The following is a 19,047-nucleotide window of genomic DNA, read 5'->3' on the forward strand; positions in this document are numbered from 1 at the left end:
CTGTAGCAAGACAGCGAGAGCTGGGAATGCAGCTGCAGTACCAGAAGCGGAGAATGACCTTGAAACTGGTGCAGGCATTCCCCAGTGCCAGCTGAGAACTTATCAGTGCTGCTCTCTGCATCCAGGAACAGCTTCCTAGCAGCCACGGTAAAGGGAGTTAACTCCTTCCTGACTGAACCCAGCGCAACCGAATTATCACAGACCAGACAGGGACTTGAATCCCTTTCAATCCAGGTCTTATCCAGACCTCCCTCATCTGAGATAACTATCTAGAGGGGATTTAAGCTCCTAAGATACTTTTTTAGCCAAACCCTGCACAGCTTCTTGCTGCATCTGGCGGGACGGCAACCAGAAAATCAGAAATCCACCTGGAAGGTAGAAGAATCCCCCATATGTCTGGAAAATCAAGTCACCATGAGTCAGTGTTCACAAAGGAGACAGAGAAGTCCTGTAAAAATTTTATTCGAATAAAGAATGAGTCCAAGGGACATATCCTTGTGGGGTCTCTTAACCTACAGAGGGATGCAGCCCCCCTTTTATCCTACTTTCCTGGCTGTAACAGACCCTACTCATTTCTCCATTGACTGAGGTACTCTGAGTGTATAGACTTCCCGATCTGCCTAAGACAATGAAAATATTCATGTAGTTAAGACATTCAAGACATTCATGTAGTTATGCCCACATCATGTATCATGTGTATCTTGGTCAGGTAAATTCTATTTGTTTGTTCTTTCCTTCCTCTTGTCTCAAGTCGGGTTCTGCACAGGCTTCCCTTGTTGTTTATCTTACGTAGAGGCTACTTCAGTTCCTTATCTTGAGCCTCGGTATGCACGGTCTACTTTGGTAAAGACATACCATATGTAAAGGTATATCATAATGTATCATATAGCTTATCTGAATAAATGAATGAACAACTCTATCCTCTGATTTTCTAATGGATCAAGGTTATACTGGAGCAGTTATATTTAGCAATACATGTGATGAAATGGATTATGTGGTATAATATACACCAAACATCATGACTTCTTTTTTTATCTTAAAGGAATCTTTCATACTGGGAAGGTTACTGCGATTTGGTTAATGGCACAGGTGAGCCTATTCAAGCTTTTTTAAAATGCAGCACATTTCTTGATATTGCAAGGGAATAGAGAGATACAATATTTAAGTTAAGATCCTGGGCTTTGACAGTTTCGTATTCTATATTTTAAATTTATATGTAAACATAAATGTGTACCTACAACTACTATTATACACACATGTGTATATTTCTTTTAACATATATATTATGTTATTGTACATTATTTTGTATATACATGTACATATACCCTCTTTAGCTAGAGTTGATGTGGAAGAGACTTTATGGTACATTATAACTATGATTCTTTTTCTTTGCTGTAGCAGTGGAAAATTATCTTTACATTCTATTAACATAAATTCATTTTCAGTGTTAAAAAATAAAATTAAATGCACAAGATGCACAGATTTTTTTTTTTTTTTGAGATATGAAAAGAAATTTAGGTGATAAGGGAGAAAGCTGTCAGACAGGTGGTTGGAGGACACTAGCAAGTAAAAAGGGATGAAGAAGAGAAGTAGTTAAGTTTTATATGAATAAACTAGAGGAATATATTTTGGAATATTTTCTTTTGGAATGCATATGGGAACAGTTGATCTGTATGGGATACATTTGTTCAAGATGATATTTTTCTTCTTGATGAGTGAAAGCATTGCTGTGAGGACACCAGAATCTGTTGAGCTGAGGCTGGCAGATGACATGGTGGAGGTCTTTGCAGAGAGGTGTAGGTCTTTAGTGAGCGAGTATCAAAATAAACAGGTTTTGAGGTTGAGGTGGTGGGTTTTTTTCATTTTCTGTGCTGCTTTACTGGGTGGAGATAATTTTCCTTATAACCCATAGCACACGGCAAGTTATTCTGAAGTATTTCAAACACATCACAGGAACCTGACTTTCCAAAAGTCTGTGAATCAGGAAGGATTGGTTCCTTTTTAAACTATGTCATTAGTTTTATAAGAGGGAACATTTTCTTAGGTTCTGGGACTTTCCTTCTTTCTTAGAGATCCTCAACTCAGTTTTTGGTGGACGAAAAACTGAACATGAGCCGGCAGTGTGCGCTGGCAGCCCAGAAGGCCAACCGTATCCGTATGACGAAAGGCTGCAAGAATTGGGCTTGTTCAGCCTGGAGAAGAGGAGGCTCCGAGGTGACCTCATTGCAGCCTTCCAGTACCTGAAAGGGGCCTACAAGGGGGCTGGGAGAGGACTTTGTACAAGGACCTGTAGTGATTGGACAAGGGGTAATGGGTACAAATTGGAATCAGGGAGGTTTAGATTAGATATCAGGAAGAAATTCTTCACAGAGAGGGTGGTGAGGCACTGGAACAGGTTGCCCAGAGATGTTGTGGAGGCCCCATCCCTGGATGTCTTCAAGGCCAGGCTGGATGTGGCTTTGAGCAACCTGGTCTAGTGGAAGGGGTCCCTGCCCATGGCAGGGGGATTGGAACTAGATGATCTTTAAGGTCCCTTCCAACTCTAACCATTCTATGATTCTATGAACCCTTCTTTTCCCAGGGTCAGCTCTTTGCTTTTTCTTCTTCCACAGCTGATGGAATACACATACTCAGCTAACTAGACTAAGTGCTCCAGTACAGTGAAAATGCGGAGATTTCCTTGTAAGCAAATGTTGTCACTCAGTATACAAGCACATTCAGTGTGACTGCTCAGGAGAGTCCATGTGTTTAGAAAAGCAGCAGGTTTAAAAAGTCTTGTAAGTGTCAGAATTCCTTCTTGTCTTGTAAGCTTTCAAACCAAATCACAACATGTATAGTGTAAGTAAATATCTAGATAAAAATATTAAGCAGCATTCTTGTATAGGGCTTGAAATGAGTCCATGTTTGCAAACTCTCCATGAATGTCAAGATTTAGACATAGACCGTGTGTCTAGGATGATCTTGGATCTTCTTTAAGAAAAAGTGCTTCTGTCAGCAGTGGGCAAGAGGCCGTATGTAATTTAGTTTTCTGCTCTTGCCAACTAGATTCAAAGATATCACAGATGTTTTTAATCCCTTGGTTATGGCTGCTGACTAAGAAAATAAACATAAATTGTAAGAAGAAGTAACAAATGTACTGGTTAAAGGTTTGTTACGACACCTTGTTTGGGAAAAATGGTAGAGAGTCCTCTTACTTAACTCTGGTTTCTTATAGTGCAGAAATATGGATCTGAACTGGCTGTGTTATTTTTTTATAATGAGTGGAGAAAAACACATCACCAAAGTACTATTACCACACAAATACTATTACCTTTCTTGCATGTCTACCATGGGTTGAGATGGGTTGTGCCCTAGAAGGGCTTCCCACTCTCCACTAGCTATGGAGAGGATCTCAGCTTACTAAGAAGTCCGCCGAAAAATCTTTCATAGAATCATAGAATGGTTTGGGTTGGAAGGGACCTTAAAGATCATCTAGTTCCAACTCCCTAGAAGGTGGTCTGTGACACCTTCTACTAGGTCAGGTGTCTCAAAGCTCTATCCAACCTGGCCTTGATCCCCTCCAGAGATCCACAACTTCTCTGAGCAACCTGTTCCAGTGCTTCACCACCCTCCAAACTAAATCTATCCACTTTCAATTTAAAACCATCCCCTCGTCCTGTCACTACAGACCCTTGTAAAATGTCCCCCCCAGTTTCATTGTAGGCCCTTTCAGGTACTGGAAGGTTGCTATAAGGTCTCCCCCGAGCCTTCTCTTCTCTGAACAGCCCCAACTGTCTCAGCCTGTCCCCATAGAGGACAGCTCTCATCATCTTCATGGTCTCCTCTGGTCTTATTCCAACCAGTCAATATCTTTCTTATGTTGGGGGCCCCAGAGCTGGATGCAGTACTGCAGGTGGAGGTCTCATGAGATCAGAATAGAGGAGGAGAATCACTTCCCTCGACCTGCTGGACACGATTCTCTGGATGCAGCCCAGGATGCAGTTGGTCGTCTGGGCTGCCAGCGCACACTGCTGGCTCATGTCCAGCTTTTCATCCACCAGTACCCCCACGTCCTTCTCCTCAGGGCTGCTCTCGATCCATTCTCTGCCCAGCCTGTACTTGTGCTTGGGATTGCCCTGACCCATGTGCAGGACCTTGCACCTGGCCTTGTTGATCTTCATGAGGTTTGCACAGTGAAAAAAGGTTTATCACTGATTAGTCAGTTTTGAAGTCTAAATCTGTGTTTCTTGTGCAGGTGAACCAAGCATCTCTAGAAAGTTTTAAGTCTTTAGACTGCATATACCTTGAATCAATGGCAGAAGGTATTGGGATCTGTTTTAAGCAGGGTTGGTTTTTTGTATCCTTTGTTTTTAATGGGCTTGATCATACAACTTCACATCTTAAAAAACAAACAAACAAACAAAAAAACCCAAACCCAGATGCCATAACTTGGCTGGCGTTCAAAACCAATACAATCTTATCTGCGGCGTGCCTGTCACTGCAATAACTCACATACATATTTTCCCCATAAATGACTCATTTTGTTTACTTTTTTCACAGCTTTATGGGAAAGTAACAGCTGAATATTGAGCTAGAAATTTAATTGTGTCTTCTAACTGGAATTGCTCTCAAGCTCATATTATATTTTATTCACAGATGGGGCATCATTCCCACCATTTGTCAAGAAGGATCAAGTACTGCGCTTCTTCTCCTCTGATATCTGCAGGTAGACTGATCCCTTCGAGGCATGCGTCCACACCTGCATGTGCTGCACGAATGCTCTTTCGTTTCAGAGGGCAGCTGCAGTGGCTCTGTTTGGGCTCAGGTCACTGAGCATAAACATTTCACCTAAACATAAGTAAACTCATGAGCACAGCTCTTGAATCAGAATCTGATTCTACCACTTTTTCTTATGTCAAGTAGCATAGGTGTACTTTATTTCAGCCAGTTACAGATGTATAATTCAGGAACATCTGACACTGTGTGAGCTGTTACAGACCTATGAAAGACCCTGAGGACAATAATGTTCAAAGTCCTGAACTTCTAAGGGTAGGACCCAGCCTATAATCTGTTTTATTTGATCTGAGGAGGCAATAGGCACAGCAGAGGCCAGTTAGGCCCATCTTCGGCATATATACAGAACATCATCTATGCAGAACAGGATTTATTGTTATCAACTAGGTACACAAAATTATTTTCTCACAGGATATTTTTACATATTTTATTTTTATATCTACAAAAAAACAAACCTGCTTAATACATCCCGTACTGATGACTTTTCAGCCTGTTTCTTCTGCTGCGGCTGTCTAGTGTCCCTGAGTTCTCCAGTGGGATCGCTGAAAGCAATGTTAAAGATTTGAAGTGCATCACAGTGTATTTACTTTGGGAAGTTTGACCTTTTTATTTATTTTGCTGCCTAGAAACAGCTGCTTCCTTTTCATTATGTTTAAAGTGGGGCAATTGCTTTGCAGACTGTTAGTTTTTGAAGATCAATGTTTTTATATGAAGCTAAAGATTTTTTGTGAAGTAATTGCATATCCAAACTGGAAAATATTTCACAAGTCAAGGAGAAGGGAATTCTATGCAGAGGAGAAGAGATAATATTCTTTGGATTGATTGCACACAGTTTGAGAGAGACCTCTGGCCCTTTAACTCTCACAATTAATCAACAGTGACGAAGGTCTGTAACAATCGCCCAAAGGTCGTGCTGAAATGGAGTCATGGATAATGGTCCTGTCCATGTTGCAAAACCCAGACGCCTTCTTTTGTTTGACTGCAATACAGTGTTGCTGCCCTGGTTACATTACTGTATAACAACCATATATCCATATCAGTTGATAATTTATCAGGAAAAAGAACCTTAAGTGGCATTCTAATTCGTAATGGAATAAGGTTATATGCAGAATGTTGCCTACATCATAAAGCTTAGATTAATATCATCAGGTCAGCAAAAACCTATAGCAGAGATTATTTATATTAACAAGTATCTCTACTCTAGTCCAAAAATTTTGAAAAATTTCTTAACAGTTGGTGTAGAAGTGTGTAAGGAAAAGAGCTCTTAATTAATTTGAGTATACTGTTTACTAGCAATATTAATAGTTTTTGTCTGATTTTTTATGTATTGTCTTGCTCACCTCTGGGTTTGTACATCCTTTTGTGAAAGTGTGGAATATTCTCCATCACAGAGCAACAACCTTACGAACTGCTGAACAGTGTGAGGGGAGCCTGGACATTGGCTCTCTGGAGTACTTGTTTCTTTTAAGAGAGAGACAGTTTGGGGATCCTTAAGGAGTATTGCCACGAATTCAAATTTTTAATCCAAATGACTAAACCAAATTTCTCCTCTTTTATATTCAGGTCGATCTATGGAGTTTTCCAGGGCAAGCAGGATGTGAAGGGAATCTCACTGTATCGTTTCACAGTTCCTCGTGAAGCATTTGCATCACCTGCTGAAGTCAGAGATAATTATTGCTTCTGTACAGATGAAGTCATATCAAAGAACTGCACATTAGCTGGAGTCCTAGACATCAGTGCCTGCAAAGCAGGTATGGTAGTGCCACGGTACTGCCAAACAGGCCATTTAACTGGGGAGAAAACACACGTCCTGTAGCTGAAACTTTAGGTTCGAAGACGTTCTTGTTTGTGAATTCTTCCACAGATTGCCTGTGAGATCTTTCACTTTTCTGAAGCTTCATTTCCCAGAATGAGGACTACAATATTTCTGTATTTTGCATCGTGCTATGCAAAATCATACTACAGATTGTGTACTGAAACGGCAGGAATAGACGAGGATTCCCTAAGCACTGTATAAAAGGCAGAGATAGTGACGGTCCTCGTATTTGTTATAATTCACACCGGGTGTGTGTACCCTACTATATACACACGCAGGGTTTGAGAGACGCTATTGGCTAAAGTGAGCATTAGTTTAATAAAACAAATATACAGAGTCTGTGTTTGGTGCAGAGTGGACAGCATGGGTGTCCTTCAGGCTTGCTTTTTACTAGAACAAGAGCATGAGGGTGGGAGGAAAAAGTGACAGACAGGTCCTCACTTCAGCATGAGACTGGGAGCACTGCCAGCTCCACAATGTGGACACAGACAAGCAGGATTTGTAACTGTAACATGTTTCGCCCTGAAATTTTTCCTAATGACAGAAGGATCCCAGAAATGCTAAAATTTTGGGGGGGCATGGAACTATTAACATTTTTATCAGGATTGTGTGTCTGTATAAAAAACCTGTGTTTGCATGGAAAATGGCCTCAGAAGATGAGCACTGAAACAAAGCTTAATGATTCAAGTGAATTTGTTTTTTTCTAATAGGAAGACCGGTATTTATCTCTCTTCCACATTTTCTTCATGCAAGTGATTCTTTATTGCATGATGTTGAAGGCCTGAGCCCAGATGAGAAGGAGCATGGGACGTTTCTAGACGTAGAACCTGTAAGTACAAATATTTCATAATCGTAACTCAGTAATCTTGTGATGTTTAAATGTAATTGTAGTAGAGTAGGCCTTTTACCAGAGGGACAAGCAGAATTTATGATATTTTCATGCCTGTTTTTACAAGATCCACTCACAAAAATGTTACAGTGTTCACAGGGGAAATTTAGAGCAGAACGTTGTTTCATTCTGACCTTCAAAATTTGGAAAATAAATTTTGCTTTTTCCTTATTGGAAATGTGGGATTAAATAAATTCTGCAAACTTTGAAGTATGTTATAGTTTTTCTATGACTTTCAATTCCTTTGAGAAAATTATATGAAAACTCTTCTTTCTTCTATACTTAACATTTTAAATTTTATATAATTAGCCATTTTTGTATAATTACTATCTCAATTAAAATTAAATAAAAATAGATCAGTTTATTTCCAAGAAAATTGCTAGAAGTCTGAACAGACTAGTCTGTAACAGACCTGATATAATCTTTATGACTCAGATTGTCCAACACAGCTCCCAAACTGAAAGAATTTATGACAGTTCTGATTTTGACTTTCTCCAATTTTACATCTACTTTGGTTCCAGTGATTCAGATTCTTAACTTTAAGTGTATTTATCAAAATTTTCTGAATTGTGTGATGAATTCTAAGGTTGAAAAATTTTATTTTTCTCTGAATTTGGATGAAAAGGTAAAAATCAAGAATTTACACTAAAACATTTTTAGTCATATAATTTGGCAGTTAAGCTATGTAACTTCAATGAGGAGATCGAAAGTTAAATCTTTATTTCACCTTAATTGGAATAGAGGTATCAACCAGAATTTCCTAAACCTGATATGAAATTTTCAAGAATCACATCCTGGTTGGTTTTTTTTTTTTTTTGTGGAGAGGGAAGAAGAGTGAAAAAGAAGAAGATGAAGAAAACATCTGACCTTTGTTTTGATATATTTGTTTTGATAAGAAATGTTTGGTTTTGGCCCCATGCAAGTTAAACGTCCTTCTTATTGAAAAAGAAAATTTAGCTAATTTCTGGCTAAAAAAACTCTAAAGCATATTTTTTATATGAAACATTTAATTACTGATTTAATATTTTTAAACTTTTTTTAATTCAGTTTTAATTGCAAATTACAAAAGTAACTATGGTAAATTCACAAAATCAGAACTTCTGTGAGAAATGAGAGGCCCTTAGAAGCATTAAAATTTCATAAAAATTGAATGCCTGAAAACATAAGGATAAAATAATATCAAAGTGCTTTTTGACATAGTCCATATTCTGGCTTTAGGTATTCAATTAATTTTTTTTTTTTCCCTGGTTGTAGATCACTGGTTTTACACTACAATTTGCAAAAAGGCTGCAAGTAAACCTCCTTGTGAAGCCTGCACCAAAAATTGAGTAAGTAGTACTTCATTATTTTGTTTTTAAAGACTTGTTTTCAAGAAGGCTTATTGTTTGTTGAAGCTGTCAGTAGAAATGTCTGGGAATAGATGAACTAAATATATTCCCAAAGCATTTTCATCTTTCTTGCAAAAACTAATGTCATGACTCTTCAGGGAACATAAATTTAAGCAAAAGAGCAAGCCTTCTTCAGCAAGGCGCCACCCAAGTATTTTAATGCCCATTTGATTTCCCCACAGAAAACAAGGCAACATGTTCTTAAAAATAACTCTTACAAAACCCAAATGGAGGCCGCAAGGATGAACTAGAAGGCAAAATGTATTTTCTGTAATAAATCCAATGAGGGAGAGAATTTATGTGTGCTCTGTCACTAGATGGATATTACCAGAAGTGTTGATGGGTCTCTAGCTGTTTCTTTTCTTGTCATTGGCCCAAATGTACATGTATAGACACACATTTTGGGATCCTGTGCATCTGGCAGGTGAACACCACACAGATCTCCAGACCTTCCCACCAACACCTAGCTGTGTCCAGCCTTTCTTCTTTCTGCCTACCTACATATGGAAGACTAGACAGAAAGAAATGGTTGCCTGATATGTAAAATCATTATTAATTGTAGGCACTTTTTTTTTTTCCAGTCCAAAACTACAATAAAAAGGTACATCTGATAGAAATATAGTTAGAGCAGAAGAAAAATGTTTAAGTAGAGATTTGGCTTATGCATCAAAGTAAAGGTAACATGCTGCACTTATTTTCTTATTTCAGAGCTTTATCAAAAGTTCAAAAACCTTATGTTTTCCCTATTCTTTGGCTAAATGAGGTAAGTATATTTTCTGTCTATTAATCTTCACTGTTCAAAAAACAAAACAAAACAAAACAAGTACCTGGACCTAACTTTTTCAATCTTGGTGCCCAAAAATTAGACAATTAAACTCATGCTGTGATTTGCACATGCAAACAATATATTCAGCAGGTGGAGGCTTGCATACTTACCTTTCACTGACATTTTTCTTGCACTGTTTCAGTCTGCTGTTATTGGGGACGTGAAAGCAGAAATGTTCAGAAAGAAAGTCACGGGTCCAGTCCAGATGCTGAGTGTGCTGCAGCTGGTGTTAATAATCACAGGTTCTGTGCTGTTCCTCGCATTCATGGGTTCCTATTTCATATGCAGATCAAAGAAATTAAGATAAGTAAGTAAGCACTAATGGCTCAGTCCTCAGCAGTAACTTTTCCTCCGGTTTCAAGAAGTTCAGAATCATTACCTATTTAGCTGTTCTTATTTTTTAAGTGCTAGTAAATTCAGCAGTTGTTTTGTGGGAAATCATCCAGATAATTTAGCTAATGTTTTCAAATTCTCTTCCCAGCTTTAATCTTTCAGGATGCTCTTAACACACTCCGGAGAGGGTTTGGGAGCTATATCAGAGGACCAACATTTTTTAAATTGCAATTCACAACAATCATGTTGTGAGTTTATGAAAATAGACATTTTATCAAAGACTGCTGAACTGTTCAGAAGTGCCCTCTAGTACTTCTCCGGGACAGAGGCCACACAGAGCACATCCTGTGCTCCTCCAGGATATACCCCTGTCTGAGGTTCGGAGAACCCACTGGAAATTACATTTTTTTCTGAATGTTGGATAGGATTTCTCACTTCTTTCGATCATGCGTTGCTGTCGTAATATTCTAAACATCTCCTGAACGTAGCTAGCCCACTATGACTAAATATACTCCCATCATGGGTACAATAACCAAGTGGTGGACTAATGCACTGACATCTAGGGAAACAAATACATTTTTGGAGTGATTTAAAAGAAGTGTAGAGACATGAATATTTTGGTGAAAAATTTGCTGTATGAAAGAGATATTTATAATACGAAGACTTACCTCATCACATCCCGAATTCTCATTTTATTTCACTACAGGTAACAAAAGACTTCAGAGGTAGTCAATGTTTAATTGAAATTTCAGCCAAGCAGCATGTTAAAATTCAGAGACAAAAGGTATGATTCAAGGCACAGTCAGTCCACATGCTATGGAACTCAACATGCTTTTCTCTTTTAAGACGACCATGTCACTAACTCAAATAAGCTGATGTTTCCAAAGGTCCACACTTCTGACATCACTGAAGAGGCCACCAGGGAAACTATGCTTTCGAAGAACTTTGATTAATTGAACCTTGTTACAAATTTTAAATGACATTCAAACAGAGTGAAGCTGAGGTGTGGTTGGATTTAATCCACCTTCTGCCACTTATGCAACTTGCTACTTTTCCTGGGATTTGCAAGACATGCAAGCTGTTTGCTGATGTTCTGTCTCTGAGCACAGGCTGGGAATGACAACACCATTGAGCTCATGCTGTGCTCTAGATGCTCTCATTGCAATGTTTCTTTCCATTCCTTCAAGGAATGGAAGCTGCTGCAATAGAACTGCTCTCTGTCCTCTATTCAGGGATGTGAATTGCATTGAATGTGAAGTTTATTATGTAAAGTTACTAACTGTAATACATGAAGTTAATATAAGACTTACTAAAACATGTGGTTTATACATTTTCTGTGGACATGGCTCATAGACACACCACAGTCATTCATACATTGATGCAGCTCATAAACATTTGGCTCCACAGCTGTTTAGCAACCTGAACCACTCCCTAACTCCCAACCTGCTCCACTGCTTTCTGTTGCCACCCATGTGCTTTTCTTTCTGGCCCTTGCTTGAACACCAGCCTCTGCTCCGCCTTAACCCCACTTCTCCCAAGGTTTCCTGTAGAGTATCATCTGATATGTTACCTTCAAGGTCGAGAGAAAGTATTCCAGAATGCTCCAGACACAGGAAAGACTGAGATAATGATTTTGAGCAAACACCAGAGGGTTCCACTTCCCTGCTATTGAAGAAATTGAATGAAAACAGGTAGCTGCAATTCTTTATTGATAAACCATATGCCGCAAGGAAATTTGTGCAACCGTTGGTTTAATGAGGTGCATCAGCCCATAGACAGGTAGCAAACATTGCCATCTGTATATTTGGTTTGCTTTTTCATTTACTCTGAATGCTAAATCTTAGAAATGGTAGTCAGTGGGGCAAATACTGAGTGTTGTGGGGTCTCTCCTTTTCCCATGGGCTGAATTCAGTGCAAGTTCAGCATTTTTGAAGATTTTTTCTTGGATGTTTTGTCCCCTTAAATAAGAACTGACAAGAAAAAGGAAGATCAAAAATGGCCAGCCTGTCATAGCCTGGTGTTTGGAAGTAGTGCTACAACAGACTTCAAACCAGAAAGATTTGTCTTGATAGTGAAGGACAGTGTCTTTTGCCAGGTATCTTTGATAAGGTGTTTTCACCCTCTGGAAATAAAGGGAAAAACCCAACAGACTGAAATGCTGTTGTTTTAATCTCATGTTCCTTATGGAAAATGTTGTGTAGCTGGCAATAGAGTCAATGAATCACAGGAATCCCAAGAGATTAGTTTTGAAGGCAAGGTCCATGTGGAACATGGCTCCACCTCTTTTTCTCACTGTGAGCTGGAAATACAAAGTAAAAGGGCAGGAGATGTGAAGGAGGCATGGCACTCAAGGGAAGTTCTGCTGTCACTTCGAGAGCCAATGCATTTGTTTCCTGTAAGTGCTTGATTGATAGTCAATGAAAAATAAGACCTTTCTCTCACCTCTACATCATTGCTGGTGTTGTATGTGATGCTCTGTTCTCATACTAGTCTGGGGACACTTTGACACAACTGAAGACATCCCTAGGGTCCTATGGCTTGGTGAAAAATGCATGAGCACCTCTAGTCATTAAGTTACCTTCTCCTCTGAAACATGCACAGCCCTACTGTGGTTCAAGATTTAACACCAATTTTTTATAGCAAAACTAGTCTTTTGTACCAGAATCTAAAAGTGAGATCTTTTTACCAAAGGAACAACAGCGATGTCGTTTTTGATACACTAACATTTCAGCTTCATTTTCTTTGGCTTAAGTTCATTGTCAGCAAGTTAGCATTTGCTTTACTAGTGTTGGTTAGTGTTGTGTGGTGCTCCAGCAGCAGTGCTCCAGTGAGTCAGGCCGTGATTTTAAATGTCTCAGGGCCCAATTTTGCATGCACACAAATATGTTTGTTCATATGTATAATATCACTGATCTCAATGCAGGTTTGGACTTTTAAACTATGTTCAACACCTACACTGCACTTGAATTAAAATTAGTGGTTACTTTGGCCAAAGCATTGGTTAGAGTTATTGTTAATTCATGTTATTAAGGCTGATGTTAAGTATTTACATTTGTTCGAACAGTGCAGTATAAGCATTTATTGGAAATGTTAATGAACTCAATAAAAATAAAATAAAGCTCGAACTCATCTTTCTGAGATCCTTATGTCTAATTGTAAATAAAGTCTTCTGTGTTGGATAATTTACTCCTTGTGTTCCTTTTCTTGGTATTTTGGATGTGTTTACCTAGAGATTGACTTTATAATTTGATGAATAAGAGAATTTACAACAAACGTTTAGGTCACCATACTCTGACATGTCACAGCTATTTAGAACTGCGTATCAAGTTTCATGTTGCTGCATGATATATCATAAATAACAGTGTATACAACAGTTATGCTCTGGATTACAAAAAGAAAGAGACTTTGTGGTCAGAGCTGAGCACCAGCATGTCCAAACTGAAGCAATTCTAAAAGAATGTCAGGAAACCAAGCTCAGAGGGAGACGGCTTTCCACATCACTTGAGCTGTAGATGTTGGCGGGATGGTGTTGGCACATCCAGCAGCACATCATATTGTCCTTTACTGGCTCTGCTGGCCCAGCAGGTTGGGTGGCAGGGGAGCGTGGCTACGCTCACACCTCACGTTCCCCACACTTCTCAGGTCCTTGTGGGTGAAAATCAGACCTGACCCAAGAGCTAACAGCCCACATACTTACACCCCAGAGCAGGTGTGCCAGCTCTTGATCTCTAACTGTAATTATGCTTTCAAAGCCTTTCTTAAAACCTGTTCTTCCTACCTAGCCTACCCGTGTCTGTTAAGGTAACATAAACATGCTAGTACACTCTGAAAAAAAAAGCAAATTTATGTTTTCTCTGTTCTTTTAACTGTGAGACTAGGCAAGGACTTGTTTTATTCATGGGTGTACACATCAACAGTATATAAAAATGCAATAAATTCAATGACTAATAAAATGTATTTACAGCTTTTTTTTTTCCCATTAGCCATATAAACCAAAAGCCATAGGCAAGTGACTCACACCTACAATATGCAAACTGTATTTATAAATAAAAGTTATTAATTTTCTATTATCTTTCCCCTCTTTTCATGCCAGATATCCCTGATGATCCTCTCTGAGCAGTACCCAAAGGAGCCAGGGACATAAAGCCCACCCAGCCAGTGCCAGGCTGAGACGGATCTCAGCTTTACTATGTAGGAAAAGAAACCAAACGCTTTGCAGTAGGCGCCACCCAAAGGGCATACAGTTTTTCACAAGTTCTTCTGCTTCATTTCAGCATAGGTTATCAAAAATAACTCGACTAAAATTTACTCTTGCTTCCTCTGCCTGTTGAGAACACCAGAAATAATTGCATCACTTCAAAATCGGCGTGAGAAAAAACACATCCTAAGTGTCTGCTGAATGACAGACTGTCAGATGCAACGCTGAGACCGAAATTTTGATGCCTATTAATATTGTGGAGTGTTCTGCTAAGACAGGGTTTTCCTTGAGTTCTGGGAATTGGAGGTTGATGAAATACATGCTTATGTAAGCAGACACACCCGTATGTTTTCAGGACTATTTCTTGCCCAGCATCGTATGTGTAACACCAAGGATTTGTGGACAAATCAGGACTTACATGTAGCTGCGTGTGTGGCCTTTTACATAACTTAGGGTTTGGATGCACCTTAAACACATTTCTAATTTCAACCCCACTAGAATATTTGCATGTAGGACTGGGAAAGTTGTATTTTTGCCCTTATTTTTATTTCATAATTTCTCCAAAGGGAAAGCCCACATATGTGTATGCTTCTAAAGGTAAATTCTTTCACTGATACTTTCTTTCATGATAGAAGCTAAAACTTGATGGGCACCTCAAACCATCAGCAGAGGGTAAAAGCCTGCAGGAGGTGCAGGTACTTTATGGTACTGAGATATAAATCCAGATATTTCCTGTGTTTGCAACACAAATGTGGAGCATATCCTGTGTGAATTCACTCTACCGGTGTAACTCTGTATCTTTGCACTGGTCCAACACTGGGTGTGCTTTGTGAAAGCAGCTATCACCACAATTAATGCACACAGACTCAGAGACACACGACTGATGTGGGCAGCTGCATTTTATTTTGTAGTCTTGACAACCTCCCCTGGTTGTCTTCAGCAGGACTGAAGAACACTGTTGACACTTATGGACTCACACTGACAGTAAACAAGGACAAAGGGAGAACCAGAACCCTCTAATTATTTCTATTTTTCCTATGAGCAATCAGAAAAAGCACTAAGAAAGAACTTTTGGCAAAGGATTTTAATTCAATGACAAGTCGGTGCAGTCAAGAGGTTAAATCAGGAAAGCTATTCCAGCTGCCCTCTCCTCCAGGTGGCAGGGACTTCCCTGAGCACCCAGGATCATTACTCGCTTTGCTGAATGTTCTACATATGTGTCTCCTACGTATGACCATTTGGCACTTTGTACAGTCCTGAAAGAGCCTTATCTGGTAGATATACACAATGTTTCTAGCAGTAAAAATAAGTTAATGACTAGGGGTATAAGCCAGAATGTGTAATATGTGGAAAAGCTCCTATTTTTATGTGAGTCCATATAGATTACACTAATTCAGATGAAGAGAGTGTGCTATGATTCAGGTTATTCCTTCAAATGAAGCTAAATTTCTAGAGGAAGATGATTTCTAAATCACAAAGATGAAGGGGCTCCCAGCTCTGAACAACTCTTATCTACTGTGTTTTATTTGCTCCCTAATATATGACTTTAAAGTAAAAATTATGAAGTGGGGAATGAAATGCTGAGGAGGAAGGAAGGGCAGAAAGAGAGGTAATGAGTACAGGAGGCCACAAAAGTCATGTAGGAGGCTCTTCACTGAGACTTTGGCTAGCGTTGGCAGCATCCTTCTGAGACAGCTGGCCTTTGCATATCCCCATCTCAGGTACCCATCCTCCCTTGCTGAGAAACCAAGTTACCTTATTCATAGATATGGCCTTTGCTGTTCTTGCTTCACACCAGAGCCCTTTTATGGAATCTCCCCTAAAGCTCTTTGTAGGCAGAAGAGAGAAATGAATGAAATTAATACCCTGCTAAATAATTCAGGAGAAGATTTTTATGAACTCTGCTTGCAAGTCTCTTCTAAGCTTTTTTTACAGTCACTTCTTGGATGTTCCAAAATAGTGTTTAGGAAGAAATGCTCTCTTACAGCCTGAAACCCTGAATAGCCCATTTAGATAAAATATATGTATTGAATTGTTTGGTCCACATGCACCCATGCAGCAAAACTTGGGAATGCAACACAGCTGCCAGCAGTGGAAGAGATCAGTGCTTTACACCTCACTGAGTCACTGTTGGCCGTGTAGGAGTAATGTGCAAACCATGGAGCAATCCCGAAGACAAACAGTGAATAACTTTGAATGAGAAATGAGAGTTACATATTGGCATTCTATTTGCAAGCAAATAGTGTGCTGAAAGAGGAAACACTGTGCAAGGCTTGCTCGCAGCTTGTCCTTTCTGTATTTACAGGGCAGGGGTACTCAAGGCCCTGTGTTCTCCTACATCCAGGAAAGGAAAAGGGAAGGGCTGAGTTTCAAATTTTTCTTGCTGTTCACTCACAACATTGATGCATGCTCCTTTAGAAAAGGAGGGATGAGGATGGAGATTTCTATGATGAATTTCCTGATGCCATGGCATAATAACCCTCCAACCGAAGGTTTCTGAAAACCCTCCTTGCCTTTACGCTTGTTCGCGCTGAGCAGCTGAGCTCCCAGGCCCCGCCAGGCCGTCCCTGCGCTGTGCGCTAGATGGCAATGCAGTATCTAGGCTGACAGCCCCCACTTCTCCCAATCTCCTCTCGAGAGCGGCTCACCCTGCGCCCGGGTCTGGGTGGATACACTTGGATGTCGTGAGGCTTCAGCTGAGGCCCCTTTTTTCACATTAATGTGGAGCATAAAATAAGCGTTGTGTCACGGCCTCACAGAGCTCGGTAGCGCTGCAGCTGTTACCTAATGTGTTCGTTTATGTTAGCATATGGCTTCCATAGAAACAGATATTCTAGAGAATGGCTTCTTTACAGAGTTGCTTTTCATCTTGTGATGAAATACTTGAACTCAGAGAGATCACATACTCTCAGGCCTGTGAGTAACGTGAAGATGCTCTGCTTGCTCTTTGCCGGGCACTGCAGACCCTGGTGCCGGCTCGGAGCGACAGGCTGGCCACCGCTGATGAAGGACACGAGAAAACACGCAAGACCTTTATGCTCAGCAAGCCCCAATACTGCCCCTTACCATACCATCAGAACAACTCCCACTATTCTCCATCCATAAAACTCCCCTTTTCTGATACTTCCTGCTGCCTGTGGCTATGAGGACGTCAGAGCATCTGAACTCACCTTTATTTACAATGCTGATATGTGTAGAAGTGTATGCAGTTACGTAATTTTGTATTTAAAATATTTACTTAAACATGATTGCAGCATCTTTCTCAGATATTTTGTTGTAAATCAAGGCTCTAATCATTAACTGATATACTGCCTTTATTTCAGGACATGTTTTGGTTGTAGAAAGGTTAGGTTTCTATTTTTTCTATTTGGGAAGAACACACATGTTATAATGAAAGAGGCTAGATAGAGAGTTATATGTTGAGATAACATATTTACACCAATAATAACAATATCCAATTAATAGGGTATGCATGATAGCACCCCTGAATGACAGGAACTAAAAAAACCATGTAAACTCCAAACTTGCCTTTGTAGCCTACCTTCAAAAAAGGTTAAGTCTACAGGGTGTTCTGTAGGGTTTTCTGAGTGAGCAGGCTATGAGCCATTTCTCATGCCCATTGCTGAGCTAATAGCACAAGCCCTGATGAGAATCATCACTTCAGCAAGCAGGTCAGGTCTAGGTAGAATGATAGAGCACTATTCACCTGCGGCCATTTATTTAATATGTCTTCATGTCTAGGTGAAAGCACTTCTTGTAACACTCCAGAGACCCTTCACAATGATGGACATATGGACAATAAGTCAGAACTAGACTCTACGTTATTCCTCAGAGAAATAAGGACTAAGATGTTACATCAGAAGTTATCTGTGTTTGTAAACAGACAAGGTGCCAAATGCTCGACTTGTTCAAGTTTCCCTCTCTGTTTCTATTTGCAACATGCATGTGTGGATATCCTGAAGATATGTTTTCTGTTGACTGGCCTACCTCTGGTATGAGGAGGGTATTAGATGCAAACGGGTCCAACCATCCCTGTATGTAATGGAAGTTTCTGGTACAATTTTAGGATGAGGATTTATTCCTAAATTTTACAGTACTTTAGTATAAAATTTCTCTTAAGGTCTTTTCATATATATAATTACCAAATTGGTCTTATCATATATTTTAAATAAGAAATCTCTACCTTTGACTACTGACTTAAATTATTTTTTTCCACACTTGCCTTTTGCTGAAGAAAAGTGAGTTTTAAACAGCTTTACCTGTACAAAATGAACTTGGCACAGAGATGAGGCTGTGGGGAGCTGGTACCATAGTGAAGGCTTTTGACTTGTTGCATTTTAAATGATTTAGAAGCTTGTATCCATTATCCAAATTAGATCTGCAAATGAGCTTTGCAGCAAGTTTTGCCTGATTGAAGCTCAGCACACAGTAGCTTGGCGTCCCTGCTGAAGACTAAGCCTTTACTCTGAGCGCCCGAAGGGCAGGAAGGGCATTTCTAGGTCTGAGTAGGTGGTGGAGGCGTGTTAAAATGACAGATATGCAATGTATATTAAACTTTCTCCATTACTGGCTTTGCCAAAGAAGATTTCATAGGCAGCTGCCATCTCATGAATTCATCTCCAGCTGCTGACTCACCAGGGAGCACACACAGCTGCTGATATATAAAATACTGCCTTTCGCTACTTTGTCCTCATCGGTCTGCTTCCTCCAGCCCTCAGCAGTGGCCGCTGGCAGTTCCTCCAGGACATTACTGACAACTAGCAAGCATGCAGAAAGCTGTATTGTGACGCAGACAGTTGCTGCACACATGACATCATTACTGAA

General features: G+C 39.8%; 1 protein-coding gene across 1 annotated transcript; it reads left to right on the top strand.

The window, feature by feature from the left end:
• Nucleotides 1–1,042: 1,042 nt before the first annotated feature.
• Nucleotides 1,043–11,339, top strand: CD36 (CD36 molecule (thrombospondin receptor); the record flags this gene model as incomplete). The annotated part of the gene is made up of 8 exons (XM_010150444.1): nt 1,043–1,089; nt 4,636–4,705; nt 6,337–6,524; nt 7,300–7,418; nt 8,733–8,806; nt 9,575–9,629; nt 9,835–9,999; nt 10,872–11,339. Coding segments are annotated over 7 exons (718 nt in total), but the record flags the coding sequence as incomplete, so codon positions are not given.
• Nucleotides 11,340–19,047: the final 7,708 nt, after the last annotated feature.

The sequence above is a fragment of the Eurypyga helias genome, unplaced genomic scaffold (assembly GCF_000690775.1).
Source record: "Eurypyga helias isolate BGI_N326 unplaced genomic scaffold, ASM69077v1 scaffold1774, whole genome shotgun sequence".
In the NCBI taxonomy this organism is placed as follows: Eukaryota; Metazoa; Chordata; class Aves; order Eurypygiformes; family Eurypygidae; genus Eurypyga; species Eurypyga helias.